At 44.2% G+C, this 27,479-nt stretch overlaps 1 protein-coding gene across 9 annotated transcripts in view; it reads right to left on the bottom strand.

Annotated features, from left to right (window-relative positions):
- The window catches only part of TENM4 (teneurin transmembrane protein 4), a 1,293,844-nt gene that overhangs the window by 63,418 nt on the left and 1,202,947 nt on the right, over positions 1-27,479 (bottom strand). For 7 of the 9 annotated variants that reach the window (XM_063326345.1, XM_063326336.1, XM_063326383.1 and 4 more), the window contains 6 exons: positions 20,758-20,877; positions 12,951-13,212; positions 6,754-7,021; positions 4,464-4,607; positions 3,197-3,446; positions 520-540 (listed from right to left, as the gene is read on the bottom strand). In XM_063326345.1, the coding sequence (XP_063182415.1) occupies positions 520-540; positions 3,197-3,446; positions 4,464-4,607; positions 6,754-7,021; positions 12,951-13,212; positions 20,758-20,877 (1,065 nt within the window). The remainder of the gene's footprint in view (positions 1-519; positions 541-3,196; positions 3,447-4,463; positions 4,608-6,753; positions 7,022-12,950; positions 13,213-20,757; positions 20,878-27,479) is intronic. The other 2 variants (XM_063326392.1, XM_063326411.1) reach the window with 1 other exon arrangement.

Here is a 27,479-nt window from a genome sequence, read left to right as displayed (position 1 = left end):
CCTACCTGAGCCTGACATACTTTCACATAATGCGAAGGCTCTCTGTGAAGAGCTCAGCCTGAGTTACAAAAACTTACCTCCCTACATGGGCGATGCTGGGGTACGTCTGGCCCTTCGTTATGCCTCTTTCGCTCCCCAAACTCAAAAAGAAGACGTTTCACCACATGAGAATTATTTTTCCATCATAGCTATTCCAGTGACCTGTATCCTGACGTTGTCCCCATTTTACTTTTTCTGGTAATTCCCACCCGTTTTTCCGTCCACCCTCCTCCTCTTGTTACCCTCCTTCTCGTGTCTATACTTCCCCTGTCTACAGCTATAACAGCTCACGCGGAAGTCTCTGCGACTCTGCTCCATGATTAATGGCTCCCAGTTCTGATGACTGATTGCCTCCGCCAGTTTTAATCACGCCGGCTTCATTTGCTATTGAATCATCTGGAAATGGCACTTGTGGCTCACTGTGTAACAACATGCAACAAGACAGGGAGCGGCATAAGAATTCTCCACTGGTTGGCTTACCTATGTCTGAAATCTTTATTTCTGACAGAAGACAGGAAAGCAGGGAATAGAAGAAAGAATGAGGTGTTAGCAGCTCAGTTCGATGCATTATTAGCAGATTGAAAACTTGACAGTAACTGTATCATACAATGCAATAATAAATAAAGACTTAGCTGGAATGACACTGATATATTTTATATTAGATATTACTTGGCAGTGAGCTCACTTATGTACCGCTGCATATCACAAAGGAAGCGTGATCTCACCTGCTTGGAGTTATTCTCTTATGCAGGAGATAGGACCAGGCAGACTTTATCATTCAGAGCAGTACTGAGCTAAATATATGTAGATGCAAATATCTTTACAGTCTTTTTCCGCTCTCAGGGAAAGCAATACCTTGTGATTTACAAAGGTAACTTAACAGTTGCACAGTTATGGGTGGCAGTTCATTGCCACAACCTCTTGAACTCCAGCCCAGAGGACTGAAATTATGCCGAGCTGGACATTTTTCATGGGTCTAGTTACATACTCAGCTGCAGTTATCTGCGACCCACAATGCATTTGCTTTTCTCTCTGCAACAGAACACTACGCTCAACCCCCTCCTCCCCAAAACAAAACCCCAAAAGCCAAATAGCAAGGGTGTTAATCTCCAAGGAGATGCTGATTTGAGAAGACACAAGCAAACTCCATTTAGTCCAAAAGCAACGGCTTTCCTCCATAGCTTTTAGTCAGCCGGCATCTGAACCCACTTACTTTATAGCACACCAGAGTGAAGAAATGTTTATTAGATCCAGTAACCTAAGTGTTTGCACAGATGAAGCAGCAATCGTTCCAGCAGATTTAACTCTGGCGTAAATTTAACCCTGTGGCTCTACACAAAAGCCAGCAAGGCTACTCTGTCAAGGCTTCCAATTTTCCCTTTTCCAATCAGGAAATACTCTGCAAAACCTCCGTTGGGTCTGGTATTTGCACTGACAATGAAACAGGGATCAGGTTTTCAAAATTGTACTTCTGGGAATGAGATATTAATCCCACTCAGTTGCAGTGGGATTTGGGCCCCAAATCACCTAGGCTCTTCTGGAAATCTCACCTTTGGTCGTTAAAATAACTTTCTGGCACTGGAAGAACATTACATTCTTTAATGTGGACCAGGTCTCAAGATTTATCCCAGCTTCCCACCTTACAAATGTGAGAGACGTTATCTCATGTAATAGAACAGCAAGAATCAGGTTCTTGCTTATTTACTCAAAAGGTCCCCCAGCCCTCTGAGATGTGACTGTAAATATCTCACCGTGGGCTTCCAAATTCAATGATTCCTCCTGATTTCCTTGTTGCCCTCTGAGCACGCCAAGATAGTTATTCTGTAAGTGCCAGCCTTGTTGTGGCTTTCTGGGTTACTTTTCTCATACACCATGATCTACAACAATGGTTCGTTGTGCTAAATAGGACCTTCAGCAAGGTCTAATGACTGTGGTGTGTTTGTAACAAGGGACTAACGGGATCTTGCACCAATTTTGCTGTAGATCAGCTCATTCATTTTTACCTGTGGCCTTGTGGGGCAAATGGGAATAGAAAGCAATGCTACAGGGGACCCTGCTCCTCTAGTAAGTTGTCTAGTAACCTTCCACATGGAGTCCTTGCAGAAATGGAGCCTTACTTTTGTCCTCAGGAGCCAGGACACTAAGTCTGAGCAGAGTAGGGAGGTTCTTTCCGGAAGATTCTCACTTTCAAGTCCAGATCCTGAGAGGTAAATGGGAATGTGAACCTTCCTACCATGCTAACCTCATATTGACCTCTCAGGACTTTAGGTCAGGTCCTTCAAGCAGAGAAGCCTCATTCACAAACACTGCTTTAACTCTATTGACTTTCCTGGAGTGAGTCTCATCTGGTCGCAGACTTCAGAATCGGGCCCTGGTGCTTTGAAATGGGTAATTGTATTTGTTGTGGAAATTTTAGGTAGGAAAAATATCCCCAGTGAGGTCAATTCGAAATTTTGATTCAGTCACAATCTATGTCTTTTCCCCAGAACTTGTGACAAATCTATACTTTTCCCTCCCCTTCTTTGTTTTTAATGGATGTTCCTTCACAATCCTCCCTATTTCTCCTAATATATTTTTTTCCTTTGTTATTTGGGGTTACAGAAACACTTCACTTACTTTCAGATGATCCATCTACAAGTTCACCCTGACGCTGCTGTTCATTTGGGAACTGAGAGGGGTCGATAGGTTTGTCTCTAAAAAAACAACTACAAAAACCCAGTTTGTGACTCCCTAGGCGATCACCCTGTCTTAATTATGAATGATCATCTGTCCTGATTAACCTCTACATATCATCATCAGTGCTGTGTCCTTCCAAGTTTAGGTTATCTCAGAGGCTCATTATTAATTTTAAGAATTCCCACTGGTGCCTATCTACACCAAAAGGCAGGCCTCAACACAGTTTGATTTAGCAGCACAGAAATGTGTCAATATCTTTTGTGTGTGATTCAATTCTGGAAGAACTTGTTAGGCCTGTGTTTCTCTGGTGTAAATCAAAGTCAGCAGAGTTGCAGAGGAGGCAAATCTGGACGGCTTTTTTTTTTTTTTTTCTGTTTTGCTGTGGGTTTTTTTTAAGAGTTGCTCATTTTCCTTTTGGGTACATAGGATTTCTGCAGAATTTAAGGGCATAATTATAATGGCCACACTCAGCACAGTGTACCTCAGCTCCAGGATGTTGGTGACATTGCCAGAGGGAAAGATCCTTCGGATGTAGTTGAAATCTCCAACATAAAGACTTCCATCAGACCCACATGTTAGGGCAACCGGAGCCAGGAGTTTGTTCCCATCTGCAAGACCATTGCAGCTTGGACAGGAAATGCTACGCCTGCGGCCATTGCCCATAATGCTTCCAATTACAGGCGGCTGCTGGGAAATAAACTGGTTTTCCCCATTTCCTTTATGCAAGATGCCTAGAGAGAGAAAACAGTAATAAGGAAATTAAAGAGAGACAGGGAAACTGAGACCAAAGGGAGCCCAAGCTGGCAATGCTGGATGCCAGCTGGGGAATTTGTCAGGTAGCAAGGAGGTTTATCACCTTTCATAATATTTTTTTGTGATGGGCTCAAATGAGGAGCCTGTTATCTGAAGTAATTATTCTCTATAGACCCATTACATTTCCTGCAGAATAAAAGTATGTAGGGAGAACAAGGCTTTTTTTACCTTTGAATGAAATACACTTTTCAGCATCTCATGAATTTTTACCTGCCCTTTCTGTCCCTCCTTGCCCTGTAATTTGCAGCATACCAGGTAAAAAAAGCAATGAAATAGCTCATGGAAAGGTAAGGGACAGAAAGACCACGGTGCATTCTCTGGAGAAACGTTTCATCTGCAAAGCTTTAGAGGAGCTCCTCTTCTGTTCCCTGTAAGTGCAGTGTTTTCAGCAGTGCTGTGGCCTGAATTAGACGTTTGCTCCCATACCCCTGCTATCACCCAGAGGGACACAGTGCTTCCATCTTTTGAACGTGTTCTGATCGGCTTTCAGGCCTCCCTGCTGCAGTCTTGAGCAGCCTTCAAGGACTCCGGCACCTTCCATTTTCCCTTATGACCCATGAGGACTCTCGTTCCCGCAGTACACTTCACATTGGAGGATGTGTCTGGGTGGATTTATGCTCAGTAGGTCCAACCTGAATAGGCTCCCCCTTGTTGTTTTAGGAATATTTTCCTTGTTAATACCCTTCTTTTAAGACACTACAAAGTTAGACACGCCAACATTCAACTGCTTCATGATGGCCAGCTTCTTTTGCATTTACACACACCAAACTGCTTCTAAATGTAGATTACTAGAAATAACTAGTTAGTAAAATACATGAGAGAATATATGTGTTGGTCGGGTTTCTTTCCTTTCGTTTTCTTGAATTCTTAGCGATAAGAAGCAACTGTGGCTTGCAACACCGCATTCTTCCTGTCATGTGTTACAGAAAACCTACCACTTTGAATGTTGAGGGCATGGTGTTTGTCCAGGGACCATCCTCCAAGTTTAGAAGCATCTATTTCATAACCCTGAAGCACAGCTGTCCTCTTCTCCCACAGGATCAAGTCAGGACAGGATTCATACTCATAACCTACTGAAACTATGAACAAGAGAGAAACAAAAGACCCCCCCAAGATTAGTAACCCAGAAACGCACAGTCAGCACACACAGAGTTTCAACCGAGCAGGGGTAAGAGCATTTCTACAGGCAACTGCCAATGTCATTTAAAATGCCATCATTGTAATGCAGGGTCCTAATATTTTTCTCTTTAAAGGCCACCCTGCATTTAAAAAGGTCAACACAGTTGTAGATGTTGGGCAAATGTGCTAAATATTTAAAAGGCACTGTTATAAAGACATATCTTAAAACAATGGGTATTCAAGAGCGTAAGCCACTGCTGGACTCCTAAATGGGAGCATTTTACTCCTATCTACTATTTTTGATCAAAGACTGCACGTCAGGAACTTGCTAAAAATCATGGCCTTTCCTGGAAGTTAAAGACTTATTCAAATGAGGCATGGGGCAGCAATTCCCTCGGAGGCAGCCGTCCTGGACCAGTTTGACTTGTGGTCATTGTTAATCTCAAAAGGGTTTGCTTGCCATGATGTCTAATCAGCGCCCTTCAAGAGTAACTCTGCGGAACACATTGGAGTAGCTTAAGAGTAAAATGATGTCCGTAGAAGGAAAATCGTGTTTTTGACAGCATAATGTGTCCTTTATGATTTTCTCAGAAGAAGCAGGACCAGTTTCATTGGGCTGCTTTTCTTCTGCATTACCTGATCTTTTCAGTGCTAACAGCTGAAGCAGAGCAGAACTGCAAGTTCTACACAAATGAAAAGCAATTACATAGCTCTCTTTTTTTTTTCCCACTAGATAAAAATAAAGGTCTGATCTTACAAGTTTCCCAGCCTCCTTGAAAAGTGCTGAGCACTGAGCGAACTCAGGATCCCCCATCAAATATAGCCTTTTGCAGAAACAGACAGTATCAGAGGAAGATGTAATTTAGGAAATGAAGGCTTGATATTTCCCACTGTTCTAGAGGTGGGGAATATTGAAAACCTGATTGCTGATGTCCTCAGAGCTGCTACTCTGGGGCTGCAGAGCTGCACCATGGAGCACTCTGGGACCCCACCGCTAATCTAGCATCTTAAAGAGCATGTAAACGTAGACTTTCAGGACGCACTACCAGGACACGTTCCTCAGTATGGTCTCCAAACTGGGTAAGGCTCAGCAGGTTCTATCATCCAGTCTACTCGAGGCAGCTGAGCCTGAGTGAGAGGAAGGCACCCATTCTTCCTCTTAGAAAACAAGGCACCCTACAGCTCCTCTAGAGAGACTTATCTTCAGCTGGGCTACGAGGCATCAGCGAACCACCCTTCTGTCAACAAGAGCTCCATTTCCTTGGCAGCCTGAGGGGTCTAGTCTAGATTCTATTGAACACCTGTAACTACTGTCCTCTGGTTGTTGATCGGATGGGAAGCAACCACCGCAGAGCTGCACCACCTCTGCTCAGTATACACTCAAAGTTCCCCCTTCCCTCTGGCACCATCACACAGGGCTCACTGGGTGAGGCCTGAGATGGCAGCAGGAAGAGGAATGAAGTGTCTCTTTGCGCACATCCACAGCACATCCTGCCCCACCACGGGCTTCAGCTTCTGCCCCTGTAGAGTGGGTGGCACGGGCCATAATGCTTGCTGCTGGGGACGTGGCACGTTGAGTACGCAGACCCTTCCCTTTCTCTGCCTTGCAGCTTCTAAGTCTTTTGCAGATGTAAATGAACGTACAAAGTAGGAGAAGACCATCATGCCCCAGTTTGGGATGGCTTTCTTGAATAGGTAACGAAGGGGAAACTAAGACTAGAGCAATCCTGAAGGTCAGGCAGAATGAGGAGCGGAGATCAGGGCTCAGTTCTAGGGATTTTTTTCAAAGCAGTGCTGACAGCTTTTGGCTACGGGTGAGAGGCGGCCAAACACCTCTAGTCCCAGTTCATTCCTTCTCTATGAATATGATGGTAGCAGCTCAGGGTGTATGTGCTGGGCCATGAGCCAGAGAACAGATAAATATTCATCTGTTGGGGAAATGTGTGCTGTCTGAACAGCTGGGCCCAACCCTCTCCAAGGAAACAGCAGGGAACCATCAGGGACCATTTTATGCGTTAGCAGTTGGACCATACCGATCCAGGACAAGGTCTGTGGGTTGCCTCTTAGCTGCTTCTAAAAAGAGACACAAGCCCCGGGGTCACTTACCAAAAGCTTCCGAGAGCCCATACACCTTCTGGCTGTAGACATCTGTCTTATCCCAGATGAAATAATAGGACAGGTCTGGAGCAGCTGCAAACCACTTTCTGAAGAGGCGTCCCTCGACGGCCACCATGAGGTGGACTTTCATGAGGTTGAAGGGGATGGTGGGGTGGGTCATGCTGATCCTCAGGACTGATTTGTAGCCAGCTGTGCGACTGCTCAGGTAACTTACTTTTATTTTACTACCGGAAACGTTGATCTCCTCCTGTAGAGCCTGTGGAAAAGCAATCCAGGAGGTGTTAAATCAGCAGCGAGCAGACAGGAAAAGGCAGCGAAGCTGTAATTTATCAAACACACCTTTATAAAAGCTCTGGGAGACACGTCTAAAAAAGCACACCTACTAGGCATCAAGTATGAAATCATATATGTAATTTATAGGGTTAGTTGTGGAAGCCAAGGAATGCCCCCCTCTCTCCATCTCTGTTACATGGGAGAACGGGAGACTGAAGTCAGTGTTTACAGTGGGACTCACTGTTAAAAGGAGTCCCAGGAGTCAGTGTTTACAGTGGGACTCACAGGACCCATGGTGAAAGGAGCCTGGGGTCTGAGATTATTCCATCCCATCAGTTTAGCTTCCGTTTTCTGTCTTCTATTTGGTTGGTTTCGATGGCTGCTAATTTTTGTACCCTGGCTTCTTTTTCCCAGTAAAATATCAAGCCCTACTTGGCCTGTATCCTTATGGACGTTCCCTGGCCCTGATCAAAACCTGCCATTCTCTCCAAGTCATTAGTGAATCCTGCTTCCACCCTCCCTCGATGATGACTTACCTATCTCTCCTCCTTTGAAACTGCTCCTCTCCTACCTCAGCTCTGACCCTCTTTGTCTGATCCACCTCTATCTCACGGGTCTCCATTCCAGTACGAAATTTCACAAAAGACTGGAGAAAGAGCAGGGAAAGTTTTGCCTGCCCCTGTTCTGCTTTGAGAATAGAGAAGTCTCAGTAAAGATGAGATTTGCAGCTAATTTACCTGCTAAAGTATAACCAGATCTTGAAACGTCTTTGTTTTTAGTTGGAGAAATGCAGGGAAATTTTCTGTAAAGTACTACAAAGTGTGTCCCCGACACCATGCTGGTTCTCCCATGCAAAATACTGCTACAAAAGGGCATTTCTTTCTTAAATCTTAGGAGAAAAAAAAGAAGAGTTGTTACTTTCCAGAAAATTTCACTCTTAGGTAAGGACTCGACATGGACATTTTCAGCACAAGCCGGCAGCCTTTGGCAAAGTTTGAAAGACGAAGGTAGAAGCTTAGCAGTGAGCTGGAAAAATTGGCCTGATAATGGGATGTGTCAGAAGGTCACAGCTGGCACCGTTCTCTCCTGCACCACTTCTGACACCACTTTGGTGTGCTGGACCCTAAATGAGCTGTGAAAACACTTCCCCAGCAATAATCGGCTTTCGTAATACTAAAGGCACGGAGGCTCGAAGGCAGGTGGGTCAAGAGATCCACCCCTCAGGAAGGGATCACAGCCACCCTGGTGGCCTCCAGGCCTCCTGGCTCCTTTACTCAACTCCTCCTCTGTGGGAGCAGCAAAATTTCCCTGGCATGACACGTTGCTCATCTCTTACAAGTTTTCCAGCTAGCGTTATAAATAACGACAAATCTTGTAATCTGCCCCCTGAAAAGACCTCTTCTAAGCTATTATCCGAGGCCCACCGCTTCTTCAAGTGATAACTTACAGCCTCTGAGCGTTGCAGCGCTTGACAAACGGACACATCCAGAAGTTAAAGCACCGTTCCACCGTGCTCATAAATATTTACTTTCTCTAACGCAGCCTTTTCAATTTACATATCTCAGTGCTTAGGAGGCTGAAAAATGACAGAACTGGGAAAACCCATGATTTTTAGAATATATTTTATGAGCTCAGCAACAAGCTGGGCTGGGACCAGGCTCAACCAGAGACCAGCTGGAGTAAAGGTGGTCCCTTGTATCAGATCTGTCTTCAGATGGAACCCCCTCTAGGAAAAAGCCAGGCAGAAATAATTGTCACGGAGGTACTATTTGCAATGTCTGGTTCAAATCCCCGTCAGAAATAATTATTTCCCTCTGTCATGATCTGTCTCTGCTGTCTGCCATTCCGGAGAAAGGGTCAGCACAGCAGTACCGAGGCGCTGAGCAGCACGAGGGGCCGTGTTTAAAGGTGCCTGCTGGAAGAGCAGGTTCAAATGGTAATTCAGATTATCCGAAATGCATTTGGAGTTTGTCAGTAGTGCCAAACTGGCAACACGGCAGGGCATTGATGGGAGGAATATAATCCAGTAGGACACTGGTGGGAGAAGAGGGAAAAAATAAGCTTTAAAATACTCTGAATGCACCAAAAGTAATGACAGATGAATTGTGCCCTTATTTCTACTTGATATTTGCCGTTTGGGCTGAATAAATTCATATGCTGTGTCTGGGGCCCTTGTGAAGGTCTAGTGCTCTTAAGAGTTTATCACAGCCTAACCGATATAATCTGCTCTTTGAAAGTGGTCCAGCCACCAGGCTGGTCGGGCTGAAGATCTGGTCCTTCAGTCTTACTAGGGATTTGCACAATTTAGCAATTTTCACTGCCGTGTTCCATTCGGTCCTGGGTGTTGATCTACGCTTGTGTTAGTAGCAATTCTTCCACTCTTTGCATGAGACAATGTGGAAAATCTTGTTTCTGTGTGCTGGGTAACACGTTTCTCTTACAGCTACTCTTCACTCTGCCAGCAGAGAAGGCAAGGAACAATCAATCTTTTTTTTTTTTTTTTTTTTAATCTGATGGTCAGAAGGAATATTGAGAAAGAAAGGCATTTAGGGCCTGAATCAGGGGCCTTAACATAGGCACCTAGTGCTTTTGAGATGTTCGATGGTATCCAAAACCTCTGCAAAGGGATGGCAGATCTGATGTGGACCTTCTTGAGATCTCTGCCTTTCTGAAGCTACAGACGGAGGCCTGAAGGGACACTTCGGGGCATCTTAAATGGCATCAAATTTGTCTTTAGGCACCTGAATCAAACACTTAAAATGTATTATTTGCTCTTTGGAATTAATCCAGTTAGAGGACACTGCATTTATTTGTTGAAGCTCATGTGGTTCCTATCTGCCCACTTGTTAAAATCCCTTTCCCAGCCCTGCCATCCACTTGTCACCTCCTCCTGGCTATGTGCTCACACCTTTTATATTTAGCATTTCTCTACTGAAAACTGCGCATTATAAAATGCAGCCACAGAAACTGACAGTCAGGTTATTTTTTATTGTATATATATCCAGTATAGGAATGAAAAGTAGTCCATTTATGTACTGAAGTACAGTCAGGACTCTGCCATAAAATCAGATTCTCTTGTATATTCCTGTACCACAAACTTCATTAATCTTCAACTGTCAATATTTGAGCTGGAATACTGTTTTACAGGTTTTAGCTCCATCATTTGGCACGTGGGAAAAGTACTGCTCACGATGTACAGGATTCATCTTATCTAAACTTAGGAACCTAAAAATTAGGAGTCTCCTCTGAACTACTCCTCTAGGTGTCTTCATGGCCAATGGGCAGAGACAGGCTCTTTAGAAGGTTGGTGTTGCCACGTAAACTTAAGAGTGGGATTCAATTCCAGTTTAAGGCATCTAAATCCAAAGGTCGACATGTAAGTGTGTGCATGTGAGGTAGACACATAAGCATCAATCGTAGTCAGTGGAGATCTAACTGATACTGTCAGTGGGAACTAGATACCTTCAAGATGGCCAGCTTAATTGGTCTGTAGGCTCCGCTGATGATATTGATTAGGTTTCTGCCAGATTTAATGGGAGCTCAGACATCTAGCACACATCCAGATGACTCCGTGCGAACAGCTTATTTAGGTGCCATAATCTTAAAATGATTCCCACTTAGATCTCAATTAGATTCCATAACTACAGGTGTCTAGTGTGATTTGGGATGTTCAAGTTACCTGTGACATTCACAAAGGGCTGGCAGGTATAATGCAGGACACTGACAGGGGGATCATTGGCAGTTGAAGGCCAAACACGATATCTGCAGGATATTTCAAATGGCACTAAACATCTACGCTGAGGGTGGTGAGACACTGGAACAGATTGCCCAGAGAGATGGTAGATGCCCCATCCCTGGAGACATTCAAGGTCAGGTTGGACAGGGCTCTGAGCAACCTGACCTAGTTGAAGATGTCCCTCCCCATGGCAGGGGGGTTGGACTAGACGATCTTTAAGGTCCCTTCCAACCCAAACCATTCTATGATTCTATGATCTGTCATCAAGAAACTCTATCAAACTATTGCTGATGATCTACATCCCTGTCTGCTTTCACAGTCGACAGACAGACACGCCCTCTCGTTGAAGAGGAGTTTTAGAATGTTTTAGTTCAAATAAATATAATTAACACAATCTAACGAGTATCTTACACAACAATGAGTGAGGTTATGATTATAGTTTCACTGTATCAGATATTTGCTTTTTTCCTAGGCAGCGCTGAACATTACCTTTCATGGTGGTTGTTGGTTTAGGAAACAAGAGATGTGAAAACTGAACCAAGAACTTGCAATCTGATGGGCATTACAAGAGATGGGACTTCATTAGTAATTATGCTGGGGCAAACATGGTGACTGTAATTGGAAATTAGCGTGAAAAAGGATCACAGGCTTTAGTCCAGAGGGAAAGGTAAAGACGCTACTAGCTTTGTTTGTTTCTGGGTTCAGTACCTGGTGTATCAAAATTAGAAGATGGAAAGTGCCTTCGTTCCTCATTCATGCTACTGCAACTCCAATGGAGTCAAGTAGGAAGCAGATAATTTCTTGCTACGCTTGTTGTTATTTCTGCCTTGGCAGACTATTATTTGTCACTAATAATGCCAAATGCTGGCATGTAAAACCCAGAAGGAACGGAAAGCTTGAATGCTGCTACATCCATGTATTTTAACACAGTGAGTATTTTTAAGGAAGATGGACAATTCAGTTGCTTGGACAATTCAGTTTAAAACCCATCTTTCCTTTTGGCAAAATACTTCCAATCCACAGCAGGTTGTTAAACTACTTTATCCGACTCGATCTTCCATAAAAAAAAAAGGAAAACGGGGATGAGAAATTCAATGTAACCCTCTCGCTTTCCTCACCTACCCCAAATGTCATGAAATGCAACAAACCCCAGCTGCTCAGCAGCCTGGCTACTTGCCAGCTGTCTGCTGGCTGACTGCACATCTCAGCAGCTTTGTAGAGAGAGGTGTATGCCTTCAAACCCTGAGAAACTTCACACCTGATGCTCCACCACCCAGGTCCATCTCGCCTGGTGGGTGAAATTTGCTCGTGAACAGGAGAAAGGCATCAGAGCGTTAAGAGGTCCATTGGCTTCGCGCTGGGCATGTTGAATGCCAAAGGGCTGCCCGAAGGCTTGTTGTGGGCCAGATGGGGGTCCCAGCCCACCTCCTGCGGATGGGAAGTGAAAGCAAAGCAGAGCCAACGTAGGTTTTTGCTGTCAGCCATGAGCGCTTTGCCTCCATCTCTCAGGCATAAGGGAAAAGAAACCTTCTGGCTGCGTGCTTGTGAGACAGAGCTCCTGGCAAACGGCTGAAAAATGGTGCAACAAGCACAGAATCATTCATTTAAGGGCTACCAAGATGATGAGGGGACTGGAACATCTCTCTTAGGAAGAAAGGCCGAGGGATTTGGGTCTCTTCAGTCTGGAAAACAGATGACTGAGGGGGAATCTTATCAACACTTATAAATACTTAAAGGGTGGGTGTCAGGAGGATGGGGCCAGGCTCTTCTCAGTGGTTCCCAGTGACAGAATAAGAGGTAACAGGCACAAACTTGAGCATAGGAAGTGCCATCTCAGCATGAGGAGGAACTTCTTTACCCTGAGGGTGACAGAGCACTGGAACGGGCTGCCCACAGAAGTGGTGGAGTCTCCGTCTCTGGAGACATTCCAAACCTGCCTGGACGTGTTCCTGTGCCACCTGCTCTGGGTGACCCTGCTCTGGCAGGGGGTTGGACTGGGTGATCTCCAGAGGTCCCTTCCAACCCCTGCCATTCCGTGATTCTGTGATTCTGTGATTTTAGCAAAGCAGGGGAATAGGGAAAGACACAGAACAATTGCATTCACGTGTCTCAAAGCAGGCAAAAGAAGCACAGAAAGGAGATGGATTATTTTCTCCTCGGCTCAGATGATTCATACCTGGATTTCAGGAACGATAGGACCTTTCTCTGAGCAGGAACTTGCAAAAGCTGTCAGCGGGGATGGAGAGACCACGGGGTTGGGCCGGGCAAAGTTACTGAGGTCACAGCTCGGGATCTCGTTCTCCTCGTGCCTCATGACTATGGTTTCCATCACGAAGAAGCGGTCCCACGGCAGCCACAGCGTATGCTCCTGGGTGATGAAGGGAGCCCGCTCAAAGTGCAGGATAATGGAGATCCCACCAATGGTTACGAGATCGAAGCTGTTTTAAGAGATGGGATACAAAGTTAGTGCAAGCACCACCCCGCCTGTTTGTAACAACTCCCTAGCAAGGACCCCCAGAAAAATAACTGCAAGAAATATCATCAGCCACATTTTACGAGTGTAAAACCTACGGCCCAAAGAGGCTTTGTTTGGGTAAGAGCAAGCGGCAGAGGCAGGAGCACAAACTCAGCTTCTTTACATGTTGTCCTCATTTATATTAAAAACACACCCACCCCTTTTTTTGAGACAAAAGTTTATCTTTGTTAGTGATTTTCTAGTGTTATTTGACCATACATACTCACTTTTTTTTTTAAAAAAAAAGTGTTTATCACCCAAACGCAGTCACAGACTGGATCAATTCACACGATGAAATAAACGATTTGGAAAGTGGTTTCTCCGACACACCACCATATAAATCCTCTTGGCATCGCTGCTAACCCGACTAATACCTAATGCAGCCCAGGGAAGATGTGGAGCCCAGTCATGGATGCACCATGCTAGGCAGGTGGGAAGAAATGGACACCACGCAGGCAGCGTCTCTACCACAGCACCCCGCACATAGTCTTTTTCGACTCTTAATCCTCCAGAGCAGGGCAGATAGATAACTTACTGCCTATGGTCTGCAACTTCGCCCTACGCTACCTCCAGCCAGGCGGCTTTTCTGCCTGCGTTAATGTTGGATAATATTATGTCGGGCTAACAGACAGCCCTCCAGAGCTGTATGAAAGGACGTTGCCTCCATAAGGAAAATATTCCTCCTCTTAACATAAAGATGTTGGAATAGGGTTTGGTGTTACTCTTAGATTTGCACTTACATTTCACATCTTGTCAGAGATGGAGAGTTTATGAAGTACCACAGGATGTATCTACTATGTATAGACTCAAAAAAGAGGTGTTAACTGTGAAAGGAAGAGATTTCAGCACAATTTGAAGACCTCTCGTTTTTACTTCTTTGTTGTTTTTTTTTCCTCAGTATCTATTCAGTTGTGTTGACAAATGTGTGTTTCAGAGGAAGACAGTTTTCTCATCCCTGCTTCTCGCTTTCAGTGCTTGGCACTAGTGTATGACATGGATTTTAAGCATGAGAATAAGCTCGCTGGCTTCAGGGGAGCTGCTCATGTGCTTAAGAGCCACGTGCTCAAGTACTTCCCTGTGCATGAGAAACAGCACTCTGACAGCCCACAGCCAGACTTGATGCACCTTGTAGTCACGAGGTAAGAAAGAAGCTGAAAAAAGTATTTAAAATTATTTTTGAAATTAATTATGAGGGCTTTCAGATTGGCTGAAAAAATCCCCAAGGAGCAAAACCGGGTAAGAACTATTTCTAAAAAAAAAAAAAAATAATTCTTTGGCAAGCAATCGTTCAGGAGAACCTTTTTTTTTTTTTTTTATGGCTGATAGATTGAGGTGCCATTTAGTAAATATAGTTATGAAAAGAAAGTTATTCAGGAAACAATGTTAAATTGAGTCCACGGGAGGGAGTGGAAAGCATTTTAAAAAGCTAAAGACATGTTTGTTCTACCACTCAAGTCGGGGCATCAGCTTCCCAGACCTACGGAGCTTGGCTCCCAACAGCCTGAGGAGTAACTTGCTGGTCCTTGCCAGCAACGCTACGCAGCGTTTGCGCCTTGATGTGAGAACATTTTTAACAGTCAATTAGCATTTGGCAAAGTCCTTCAGCTGGGAGGGAGAAGCTTGCCCTGCATGAATCCAGGCGCTGAAAGGGGCAACGGGAGGAAAGAAACAAACATTGCAGATGACGCTCAACAAGTTTTTAGGCAAGTGGGAAAGAGATTTTATTTGGAAACGCCTCCGTTTCACTCCTCTGCGAACAATCCTTGGTTTCATTGAGCCTGGGTCAGGGATGGTAACCTGCTGAGGGGAAGCATCCTTGCCTCTCCTGCATCCCCAAAACAGGACGCAGGAGGGAAAGCATCCCCTCCACGTCAGGCTCCGGCAGCTGTGAAAACAGGGACAGGCAGCATCTTTTTAGCAGGCGCTGCTGCTCACGAGCTGTTTTTGCCAGAGTCACAGGGTGCAGCTTTGAAGTCACCTTGATGAACCGAACAAAAGCTAAAACCAAAACCAAACAGAAAAACCCAAACTGAAAACACCTTCCTCCCAGCTTCCCTTAGTGAAATTAGATTTAGCAAGAGCAAAAACGTCTTGGGATTGAAGAAATGAGATAATTTTATTTCTGGTTTTGCTGCTGATCTCTGATGTCTTTTTTATCACTCTAAAAAATCATACTTGTTGTACAGTCTTATTCTTCTGTTTGTCTCAAAAGACTCTGGAGAGACAGGCCGAAGAAGGAAATTCTCTATTTATCCACAAAACAAGCTTAAAAAAAAAACCCCAAAACCCGAGAAAAGTGTAACGCTTTCTCATCTCTTCGCTCTGGAAGTCCATATATTTGGTCTTTCTGAGAGAGCCATGTCAAAGTTGCTAAATGTGATGGCAGGTACACAATACTGAAAGTCTGGAGACTTTCCCGCTGTTTTATTAACACTATGCTTACAACAACGGAATACTGAGGACTTGCAGCCTTTATAAACTACCAGTTTAATCAAATTTAATTCTGTATTTTAAAATGTGGTTTGCACCAATACTTTGATCCATCTATTAACTTTGCTTTACAGAGAAACCATACGTGCAAGAGAGTGGTTTTAGATCTGTCATTTTCTCTCCATGCCTTGTTACCTGAAAAAAGTTTGTGTCCCAATAATTAGGCTAAAAGCACACGCAAGCCTTGAAGTTATCAAAGTTTTGCTCAACGTAGGATCAGGATTTCACCATTAGAGGCTGTATCTGAGTACTGTGATAGGAGTGAAACCTACTTGCAGAGACTTGTGAACCCACTTACAGGGGTGGAATATTCAGTGTACTGCCATTCTGAAACTGAAATTTTACTTACAATACTCATTTTGAAACTTGGTCACGCCAAAAAACCCCACAAAACCCAAACCTGAAGCAACAAAATCAGCTTAGGAACCAATCTAGCTAAACTGATGCAATTCTGTCTTTAATCTCCCTTACTTTAAAAACACAGTTATTGCCCTGCTATCAATAAACTGATTTGCTAAATCAGTTTAAGGCAACTCAGTGCACCTTTTCAAGAACAGATATTCCTATGGTGAATATGCCAAATAATAAAGGCAGTGAGTTTTATGCCGTTATCTCATAACCCTTGGAACAAGGTAATTCTTGCATGCGCGTTCCCATTTTTCATCCAAACCAGAGTGACACCAAAGATGGTCCAGTGACCCAATACGACTGCGCCCTGCCACGGATCGGGAATGCGTGCAGTCTGCTACTGCAGTTCAGGAGGAGTCACTTCTTGCTTAAGAGCATCAACATCTTAAAACAAAGTGCCTCAATCACATGAAAACTGCACTGTGAAAAAGCTGATGAGAGTCACGGTCTCTTCAGAAAATTACCGAGAACCATCAAAACACAGAATAGAAATTATAATAGCGATAATTCCTTATGTGATTTTGAAAGTGCTTTACATATAGTATTTAATAAATGCTATAACAATCAGTAAAGAAGGCAAGTAAATGTTATCTCCCTTTCACAGGCTGGTTGGCTGGCCCAGGAAGGTTAAGAGATGCATCTAATGCTACATGCTAAATCAGCAGCCAGACTAGGATTAGAAATAAGGGGAAGTGTTTTATGCCCTGACAATTAAAGTTTGAATGCTCTTAAAGACTCCAAGGTAATTTTTAGAAGACCTCACCCCTGAGGAAGTCGCTGGATTCCAATGCTCTTTAAGAGACGGGCTTTCACTTGTCCATTTGTTACCTCCAGAGCACACAGACGCACTGCTGTGCCCATTCATTTGAGAAAATATCTGCATGTGTGGCTCAGGCAATTTCGGAAGGTATTTTTATGACTCAAGAGACTCAGAAGTGCAACTGGACAATTTACTGAATGTCAGTCGTGCGCCAGATCTGCACAAGGTTTCAGCAGATTGATTTGAGGGGAAGGCGAAGACAGAGAAATCAGAAGAGCTGACACCAGGCAGTCTGGGCTTAGAGTGACCACCAGCAGCTGCCGACAGAAACCCCAGCATCCAGATGAATCCCACTCGGTCACACATTCCCATGTCCGAGACAGCGGATCTCTCTCATTTTTTATCCCTTGGAGCTGAGGATCTGTCAGGGGCTGAGTCAGCAAACCGCAGCACTGAGCTCCTTGAAACTAATTTGAGTTCTGAAGGCTGGCAGCCGGCCACGAGGAACCAGCGGCCCTCTGCAGACTGGTGGAGCATACTGATGCTCCAGCCGCATTGCTTTCGGCCCTGGGTCCCCTGCTTGGCTGGAGGTTGGGGAGGACATGATGTGGAAGGAACATCCCTGGCTTCAGATGCCAATAGAAGTTGGTTTACATCATGGGGGGGATTTGCCTTTCACTACCCAGGAACTGGAAAGAAAAAGTTATTCAAATATTACAGAGGTCTGGAGCTTGGATAGCAGTGCTCACCTCTGTGATGTGGTCCTGTTTCAGCAAGAGCTGGACAGGCTGGAAAGAGAAACCTTATGAAATTCAATAAGGGCAAGTGTAGGGTGCCGCACCTGGGGAGGAACAACCCCATGCACCAGTCCAGGTTGGGGGTGACCTGCTGGAGAGCAGCTCTGCAGAGAGAGACCTGGGAGTCCCGGTGGGCAACAGGATGACCATGAGCCAGCCATGTGCCCTTGTGACCAGGAAGGCCAATGGCATCCTGGGGTGCATCAAGAAGAGCGTGGCAAGCAGGTCGAGGGAGGTCATCCTCCCCCTCTACTCTGCCCTGCTGAGGCCGCACCTGGAGTGCTGTGTCCAGTTCTGGGCTCCCCGGTTCAAGAAGGACAGGGAACTGCTGGAGAGGGGACAGCAAAGGGCTACCAAGATGATGAGGGGACTGGAACACCTCTCTTAGGAAGAAAGGCTGAAGGATTTGGTCTCTTCAGTCTGGAAAAAAGAAGACTGAGGGGGGATCTTATCAATGCTTAGAAATACTGAAAGGGTGGGTGCCAGGAGGATGGGGCCAGGCTCTTCTCAGTGGTGCCCAGTGACAGGACAAGAGGTAACGGGCACAAACCTGAACACAGGAAGTTCCACCTCAACATGAGAAGGCACTTCTTTCCTGTGAGGGTGGCAGAGCCCTGGCACGGGCTGCCCAGAGAGGTGGTGGAGTCTCCGTCTCTGGAGACATTCCAAACCCGCCTGGACACGTTCCTGTGCAACCTGCTCTGGGTGACCCTGCTCTGGCAGGGGGTTGGACTAGATGATCTCCAGAGGTCCCTTCCAACCCCTGCCATTCTGTGATTCTGTGATTCTGTTTAGCTTACTGGTATGTTTGCTGCCTAGAGGTGAAGTTTAAGATAAAGCCCCTCTGTTCTAGGTACAGCACAATTACAAAACAAAGAGATGGTCCCTTCCTCAAAGTACTTGTAATCTAAATGAAAGATTACACACCGTAGTTGGGTGTTGTATATATGACAAGGGAAGAGATGAAAAAAACTTTATAGCAGTCATTATTGTCCAGGAATTTTGCAGGCAAATTTATGTGTTCTAACAGACAGAGATTTTGTGCTGGTCTACACACAGCAATGTGATCTTGAGAGTGCAGTTTGGATCTCACTTTGACGCAAAGTAGATTTGAAAAGCCTGACAGAGATACTCAAGAGCGTAAATGTGCAAGACTTTCTCCTTTTTCCGGTAACACCGAAGCTACTGGCAATACAAAGGCACCAGCTTCAGAGGCATCCTTTTCCAAAGGAGATCACTACTTTTCCAGGAATGCCTCTTTATTACTTGGATTTTAATGTCATATCATCCAAGAGGTGGAGCATCACTCTGAAAGCCTCCTAGTCACCACCAGCGTTACAGAAGGTGCAATGAACCCCCAAGCATGAACAAGGCAGCACTAAGCACACGTTGCCAGCACGTTACTCTCTTTCATTATAATTCTATCAGCCTCTCTGGCCAAGTCAAACCTTTAATGAAAGTTGTGGATTGGAGAGGTGCTAAAATCTATAAATCCTCTCCCAAGTGCTAGTGGTTAGTAGTCAATACATAGAGCATGTGCAGCTGGAACCCCTTATGTTTCATTTTTTTGTTCTTACAAGAAAGGGAGCCAATTAGCACTGACAGACAAAAGATAAGATGAAAGACATTCCCAATTTGCAATGCTTTTGTTTTGGTTGAGCGTGATTGCTCAGATTTTAAGCACTTGTCTCTAACACAACCGTAATCTTAATGACTTCTTCATAATCATTTCAACATGAATTAGCAAGAACAGAGCTGTTGGGAGCAGGAGACATCTTTTCTTTACGTGCATGGGCACTGCATTGCACAATTGTTGGCTAAAGATTCTAGGTGATATTGCGATGTTAATAACAATTAATAATAAAAATAAGACTAGACTGACTAGACTAGACTAGACTATTTCAGCTGGAAGGGACCTACAATGACCATCTAATCCATCTGCCTGGCCACTTCAGGGCTGACCAAAAGCTAAAGCATGTTATTAAGGGCATTGTCCAAATGCCTCTTAAACACTGCCAGGCTTGGGGCATCGACCACCTCTCTAGGAAGCCTGTTCCAGTGTTTGACCACCCTCTGGGAAAAGAAATCCTTCTCATTTCCAGTTTGAACCTCCCCTGGTGCAGCTTTGAGCCATTCCCACACGTCCTATCACTGGATCCAAGGGAGAAGAGCTCAGCACCTCCCTCTCTATGTCCCCTCTTCAGGGGGCTGTAGGGAGCAATGAGGTCACCCCTCAGTCTCAGTTCTCCAAACTAGAAGAGCCCTCAGCTGCTCCTCAGAGGACCTGCCTTCCAGCCCTGTCACCAGCTGTGTTGCCCTCCTCTGGACGCATTCAAGGACCTTCTTCAATGGTGGGGCCCAGCACTGCACACAGTGCTCGAGATGAGGCCACACCAATGCTGACTGCAGCAGGACAATCTCCTCTCTTGACTGGCCGTGCTGTGTTTGATGCACCCCGGGATGGGGTTTGCCCTCTCGGCTGCCAGGGCTCACTGCTGGCTCATGTTGAGCTGCTGCCCACCAGCACCCCAGACCCCTTTCTGCCGGGCTGCTCTCCAGCCGCTCCTCTCCCCGTTTATATTTGTGCCTGGCATTACTCCATCCTAGGTGCAGAATCCGGCATTTGGACTTGTTAAATTTCATCCCACTAATCATAGCCCAACGCTCCAATCTATCTAGATCCCTCTGCAAGGCCTCTTGTCCCCCAAGAGAGTCAACAGCACCTCCCAGTTTGGTATCATCAGCAAACTTGCTAATGGTGCATTCAACTCCTGCATCCAGACCACTGATAAATATATTGAACAGGACCGGCCCTAAGACTGAACCCTGAGGAGCACCTCTGATCACTGGTCACCAGCCAAACGCATCCCCATAACAATTAACAGTAATGCATCAACACCTTCAAAATGCATCAACAATAAATACGCTCTTGGAAGGAGTTTCTCTTTAGTGTTGATGGTAATAATGCCGTAAGTGCTGCTTGAACACTGTAAATCCTATAAAGACACCCTACCTGCCGTCTTGTCGGCTGATTGTGTATCCAAAAAGAGGATTGTTGACAAAGCTGATGTTCACTCCAACTAGAGGGGTCCCATCTGCTGTCATCACCTGGCCTCGAATCACACATGCGTGCCTGCGAGGAGAAAAATGGTAAGACATAGTAAATCTGTTGACAAATTCAGGTTTTTCCTCTACTTCTGTGGCTGGGAATCCTATGGATTAGAAAGCCCAGGCCCTTATGTTCTGGAAAGCTGGGGGCCATGTTGTGTGTCTTGATGGTGGGATGCTGCTCTTGAAGACTTTCTCAGGAGTTGTGTAAGATTCAATACCTAGAATAAGGTTTACTTTTATCCTACTCTTGAAAAGCAACCGCTGCAGCATATACTTCATTAACTGTGGACTTCTCTAGTGTTCGCCACATCACTTTGGAATTTGCTATAACCGAGTCTCACAGTGTCTTGACAATATTGCCCTAATTAAGGGCAAAGCAAATTTTAGAATCAAATGGAACACAAACCTACCAAGCACCGCATGGACATGCTTAAGGCAGAAAAGCCACAGAAACACCCTGACCAAGGCTCGACGGCTCATTTCTTCCACGCTTGGGAAAACCACGACAGATAATTTGCTAGGTTCAGATAGCTTCCCTACAAAGTGCTCGGGGATCTGAGCACGCTAACAGGACAGGCTTTTTCTTCCCGTCTTCTTTCCGAGTTTGGTAGATTGCACTATTTTATAGGCTACATCTATTCCAATTACTCTATGCTCTGTAATGTGCTCTTTTATCTAAGGATTTCAAGGATCTTTACAAACATTGATTAATACCGCAAGATAGGTATTTTACAGAGAGAGGAAATAAAGCACAGAGTGATTCTCAGTTGTCCAAGGTCAGTCAGAAAATCTGCAGTAAAGCCAAAGACAGATTTTCTAGGTTCTTATTCCAAAGTCTGTTTCCAGACCTCTAAGTCATTACTACATTGCTACCTTAGGAGCTTCCTATAAAGACAAAGCATCACACGTCTCTAAGAGTGTCTGAACCCAATTTTTGGCTGAAGGTAACTATTTTTCTGAGCTGCAAGAGCAAATTGTGGTGTCAGCGTGCTAACGTGACCCAGTGAGTGATTTTCCTAACTGCTGTCCTGCTGCAGAGCAGAGATTGAAAGGCAACGTTTCTACAGGTGCAGGACCAGATCTCAGCTAGACTAAATCATCCCAGCTGCACTCGCTACCTACCCACTTCAAGTGAGAAATGTCGCTTTACTGGTTCACTGAGGCAAAGGATGAGATCTGCAGTGTTTTGTGAAGACGATTTCATAAACATGGATCATCAGGGAAAGATGAAGTTATTTTCTTACAGTCCACCTAAAAATCTGATATTGTATAATGCAACGAGATAAAGTAGAACTTCTATTTAAAAAGGGGTGCACTATTTGTATATTCCACAGTACAGAAAACAGACCATTTGTCAGGGAGTCTTAAATAAAACTCCTACTGATCTAAATGGAGAGCTCCAATATTAACAAAAATTGCCGAAGCGTTACCAGAATGTGTCGGCAATCTAAAATGTGACTACATTCATATACAATTTTAGAATGGGCCACAAGAAAAGGAGATAATGGAAATTATTTTTCTGTCACTGAGTATCCTCTGATATATCATCACTGACTTGTTAGAAGTCATGTTGGAAAAGACTTGGGCCCAGCTCTGGAGCTAATAATGCTCTTCATACTTTTATTGCTTCTTCCACTGAAGGCTCTAATTCAGCTTTCCATACGCTACAAATTTAAGATAATATTCTGGTACGGCATTATGCACATCACACTCTAACAGGCAGGCAAAGCATAACTCAAAGGGTGACGATGCCATGGAAGATGCTTGGCAAGATGTCAATGCTTGGAATAACCCCATTGAAGTCAACAGGTCACCAACTGGAGTGAAATTTTGCACAAGGTGAGTGTGTCTAACCATGTGTCTGAGCTAAGAGCAGAAGCAAGGCCTTCTCTTCCCAGATTTTTCCATGATCCCCTCCACCTGCCCCATCTCCTTTTCCATCCTTTAGAGAGAACTGACAAAGGGTTTGAAACTGTTTTCCCTCAGCTTCTCACCAAATGGCTGCACATTTTGTGAAAGGTGAGGAATCACCACAGGCTGCTGCAGGAAGACTAAGACCTGAGTGTGAGGGACCCGGTATTCTGAATTACTGATAACATACTGAAGCCAACACTGGGACTAGGAATGTTTTAAAATTCTTGAGAGATAAGATCATACATTTTTGTGAACCTAAAAAGAATACTTCCGCCTGTTGCTTCTTCTTTCCAAGAGTTAAAAGCAACCAAAGGACAAAACACAACATGTTGCAGGTGTCTCTCCCGCTGTCCTACATAAAACACATGTCCAAGCAGTTGCAAACTTCTAAGTAATATTGCAAGCACTTTGGCCTCAATCCTCAGCTCATCTTAATGGGGGGATGTGCTTTATATCAGCAAGCATCTGGTCCATTACATATCACTGACAAGTATTTTTTCAATAACAAGCACCAGCACTACATGGACCAAGAAAGAGCTTCCTCTCGCCTTGGCAGCTGTAACAAATGCATTTGAACTCCCACCTTCCAGGAAGAGACTCGGTTCCCATTCTAGACGATGCTTTGCAGCACTGCACTCCATCTACGTGCTGACTAACTCGGATCACGCCGGCACCTCGTCTCAGAGAAGCAGCTCGTCAGCAAGGCCAGCTGCATCCACCATCCTCCCGAGGACTATAACAATAGCTTTATTCGCATGCTATAAGGAAAGATGTTCCCACAAAGGGGACATCTTTCCCAAACCACAGCGATAAAAAGAAGCTGGAGCAACACACAGAAACCTGAATTCGGTTAAAACCAGGGGGGATGGACACTGGAGGAAAACCAAAGCCCAGACTCTTCCTGATTAGAGTCTCAAATCTTCTCCTTCCCTGGGTGACAAAATTTGCTCCGCTTGGGAAAAACGGTTAATACAGTGCGTTGGAAGCAGCTGGCTTCTCTAGTGTCAAGATGTCCTTTCTGGAGGCAAGATCGACTACCCACAACACATCGAGCCCCCCAGGAACCTGGTTAATGCTAATTTAGTCAGCCATTTCCTTCAGAAGACCTTGGTCTAAATGCAATTACACTGCAAACAAGTTAAGTGGTACTGCTAAGACGCTCAGCTCCGCTAGAAGGTCTCCCAATATAGTTACATAAAATTATCTCTCATGTTAATAGAAGAGATTTATTCCATCAGTCTAGGCCTGCCAGTTCAGAGTGTTTTCCGCAGTTGAACACAATTGAATTTCTCATAGCCAGAGCCTCATCTTCCCATTGAATTATTAAAAGATTCCACCTATTGCCTCTGTTTTCTGGCTTATTTTTGTTAGGTTTGTTTCCTTCACTACTTTTACATGAGGCTGCATGGATTCTTGTTTTACAGTGAAAAGCAGTCTGCTCTTTTCTTCTTCAATTAGACTTTTCCTTTCTTTTCTTCCTCTTTTAAAAAAAAAAAAAATTGTCCATAAAAGCTTCCCTGAAAGACCAAATCATTGTAAAAATGCTATCTAGAATGCCAGATAGCATATCAGACAATTTTAGACCACCGCTTTCTGAAGTCATTCTTTATTTCCTAAGAAATTAAATTAAGCCTTCCTGGTAAGATCTGGGCCACAGTGGCAAAACAGACAGGGATGCACCGATGGCTTCACTTTCCCATTGCTCAGATATAAAGAAAGTTTGACAAAAAATTCAAGCAGACAAAACCAGCTTTAAAACAGAAGCCAGAAAAGGAAATTCCCAAGAAGCCATTTCACTTTATGGGAGTACATTAAAGATTTTCTTTAATACTGATTCTTATCCAATGGCTCATAACTTCGACATTGGCCCTTCCAATACTTCTTATTCATAGATGTTTTCTGCTGATGCTGCACTTGGCACCGGGAAATAGACAAAAATACTGCTTCTGCTAAACATTTTCATTGGGAAAAGAAAATTCCATGCATCCTAACCCCGCTTTTGCCACAAGAAATGTATATTCTTTCCTTGACTGAGGATAGGCGTCATGGGAAACCTCACTCCAATGAATTTCTGCAGCTCCTCAAAATATTTCCACCGTAAGTCATTGTGCCTTTTCCTCTGAAGGTTTCAGATGTGTGGAGGTGGTTATCATGACTGCTTAGCCTTCCTCAGTCAAATTATTATTAATAAGTATTTTAATTTGACACTATAAATCTCTTCATCTCTTTGGACATACCACTTCCATATTTTATTGGTATATGTGTACTTACATAACACATATGTGTATATGTATGTCTGTGTGTATATAGATAAATATATATCTATAAATATATATATATACGGGATTTATCCTTCTTCTCTGGGCAAAACTTCAACAGAGCCTCATAGACTGAAAATCTAGAAAGTTATTACTCATTGGGAAGAGCGTTATTAACGAAATTAGGTGATCTCAGTTCCATTTCTTCCTCTGCTACAGACTGGTGTGTGACACTGGTCATGGCTAGTCTGGGTCTTTGTACTCCACCTGCAAAATAACACTTGAGGCACGTCCCCTCCTTACAGAGACATTAGAAAGATAATTGTAGTAATCTGCTAATCCTTTGCATAGGGATTTTTAATTCTCATGGCACTTCATCTGTGATATGCTCAGACCTTGCTCGTAAGTGCCTATGAATACAGTCATTTGTTACAAACACAATCTCAACGGCTTTAGCTGCTGTGACCTTTTTTCTTGATAATAACACAGGATGAAGCAAAATGTACCTCGTCCATTCTGGGTTGAATGCACCTGTCTCATGTTAGACACCCCCAGGGCAGTCAAGTACTAGGATAGATAGAAAAATTGGTAGAATGCCAGGTAAAAGCTAAGGGCATCGTGATCAAACACATGGACACAGAGAAAATGCCTGAGTTGACAGATGAAGGACAAAAGAAGAAGAGGAAACAGCAGAAAATACAGACCTTCAAGTACATTGCTCGTGGCAGTATTTCCCTCAAAGGCTGTCTGTAAGAAAAAAGACCTGCCCACTTGCCTCTTAACTGCACAGAAAAAAAGTCCTAATATTCTTTTCTTGATCTGAGTCAGTCCCTGCCTGGCTTCTTTCGTTCAGTTTAGCTGTAGGAAAAGCTTAAACTTGAAACCTACCTACTGATCTTAGCTGCCATCTGAATTAAGGAATTAAAGTTAGGAAAAAGAATGGAAAAGATCCTGCTGAAGAGTTCCCTGTTAAACAAGAAAGGCACACAAATGAAAAAAATGGAAATTAAAGAGTAGTCATCCAGGAAGATCCCCCACACCACCACGGATAGCACAAGTGAGTTTCTGAAAGGGTTTGGCACACGTTGGGCAGCTGGGATACCAATCGTTAATTAGTCTGAGCAGAGAAGCTCTCCAATAAGGGGAGCACCAGAATGCCAGGGTCAATCTGACAAAAGGACTAAATGCGCTGACATTCGACCAAGTCCCAAACGGGGACTTGCTAAACTAGCGCTGGCAGATGTGGTTTGCCACAGATCCTGCCACTCAACCTTCTGAGCAGCTGATGGAGTGGGAGACCCAGGAGAAAAAGAGTGGATGATGAAGTGCAAAGTTTATAGAAGCTCTGACCGGGTTCAATAAGAGAAAGTCAATTCTAAGTTGTCTGCAGCAAGAAACAGTATCTGCTCTGTTTGTTTAACCTACTCAGTGAAGCTGTTTATAAGGCCTCATCACTGAAGGGTCAGGAGATGCTGATGATTCTTTCTGTGGGTATGGCCCTTAACTGTTAACCTTTTGCAGGAAACCTTCTACAGTCTTTTAGATATTCTTCAAAACACACAGTAAAGCCAATGGAATGAAATGCTCCAGTGAAAACCCATTACTTAAATTGTCCTAAGAAGGATGTGACTAATGAAGTTGGTATTTGAAGTACAGAGGAAAGAGCTTATTAATCAAGATTTACAATAATACTTCTAGATGCAGATTTTTATTCCTGTTGTCTCTTCAGAGACTAACCTCACAGTATCAAAACAGTGGGTCTTCTTCACCTGATATTTTTAGTATTCATCGGCAAGATTGGTTTTCTGACCAGCTGCCGTCCAGTTTCTTGAGCTCCCCCCTGCATGCATCTGCCTGAACTCTTCTCCATGAAGACTTACAAACTGATAGTTCAGAAGCCTCCTTTGGCATCATCTTTGATAGTGATATTAGTGACTGCTAGTTGTAGCTCCTCAAAAGGGAAAAGAAGGCATTTTTATTGTGCGACAGTTCAGTAAAAACATGCAGCATCATTTTAGCATGACCTACCACTTCTAGAAACCCCACGATCGAATGATCATTGGTCTCAAAACACTTCCCTGCTGGCTCCATTCCTGAAAGACTCAGGCCCTTATTGCTTTGAAAACTTCTCCCAAGATCTGAACCTCATTCGCCTACTTGATATATGTCTTTTTTCCTCCTTATGAAAGCACAATCTTCCTCTCTGCTCTGCCAAGCAATCTGGCCACTGTTGGAAAGAGATGCCACTTCTGCCGTCCAAAACATCTTGGGTCTCTATGCCTCATTGACTCACGGTTTTTGCATCCCAAGATTTCTCATTTGAGCTATAACAGGAAGGTGGGAGGATAAGGGAAGGCTGCTTAGCAAATAGGAAATAAAGAGGAAAACCTGCTGATGCTGCTCTGTGAAGACTGGCTCCAACTATAATATTTAAGTGAAAGTATTTTAGAAC

This window comes from Chroicocephalus ridibundus, chromosome 1 (genome assembly GCF_963924245.1).
Source record: "Chroicocephalus ridibundus chromosome 1, bChrRid1.1, whole genome shotgun sequence".
Classification (NCBI taxonomy): Eukaryota; Metazoa; Chordata; class Aves; order Charadriiformes; family Laridae; genus Chroicocephalus; species Chroicocephalus ridibundus.
Note: the sequence above shows the minus strand (reverse complement) of the source record. Positions and strands in the feature narration are given on the sequence as shown.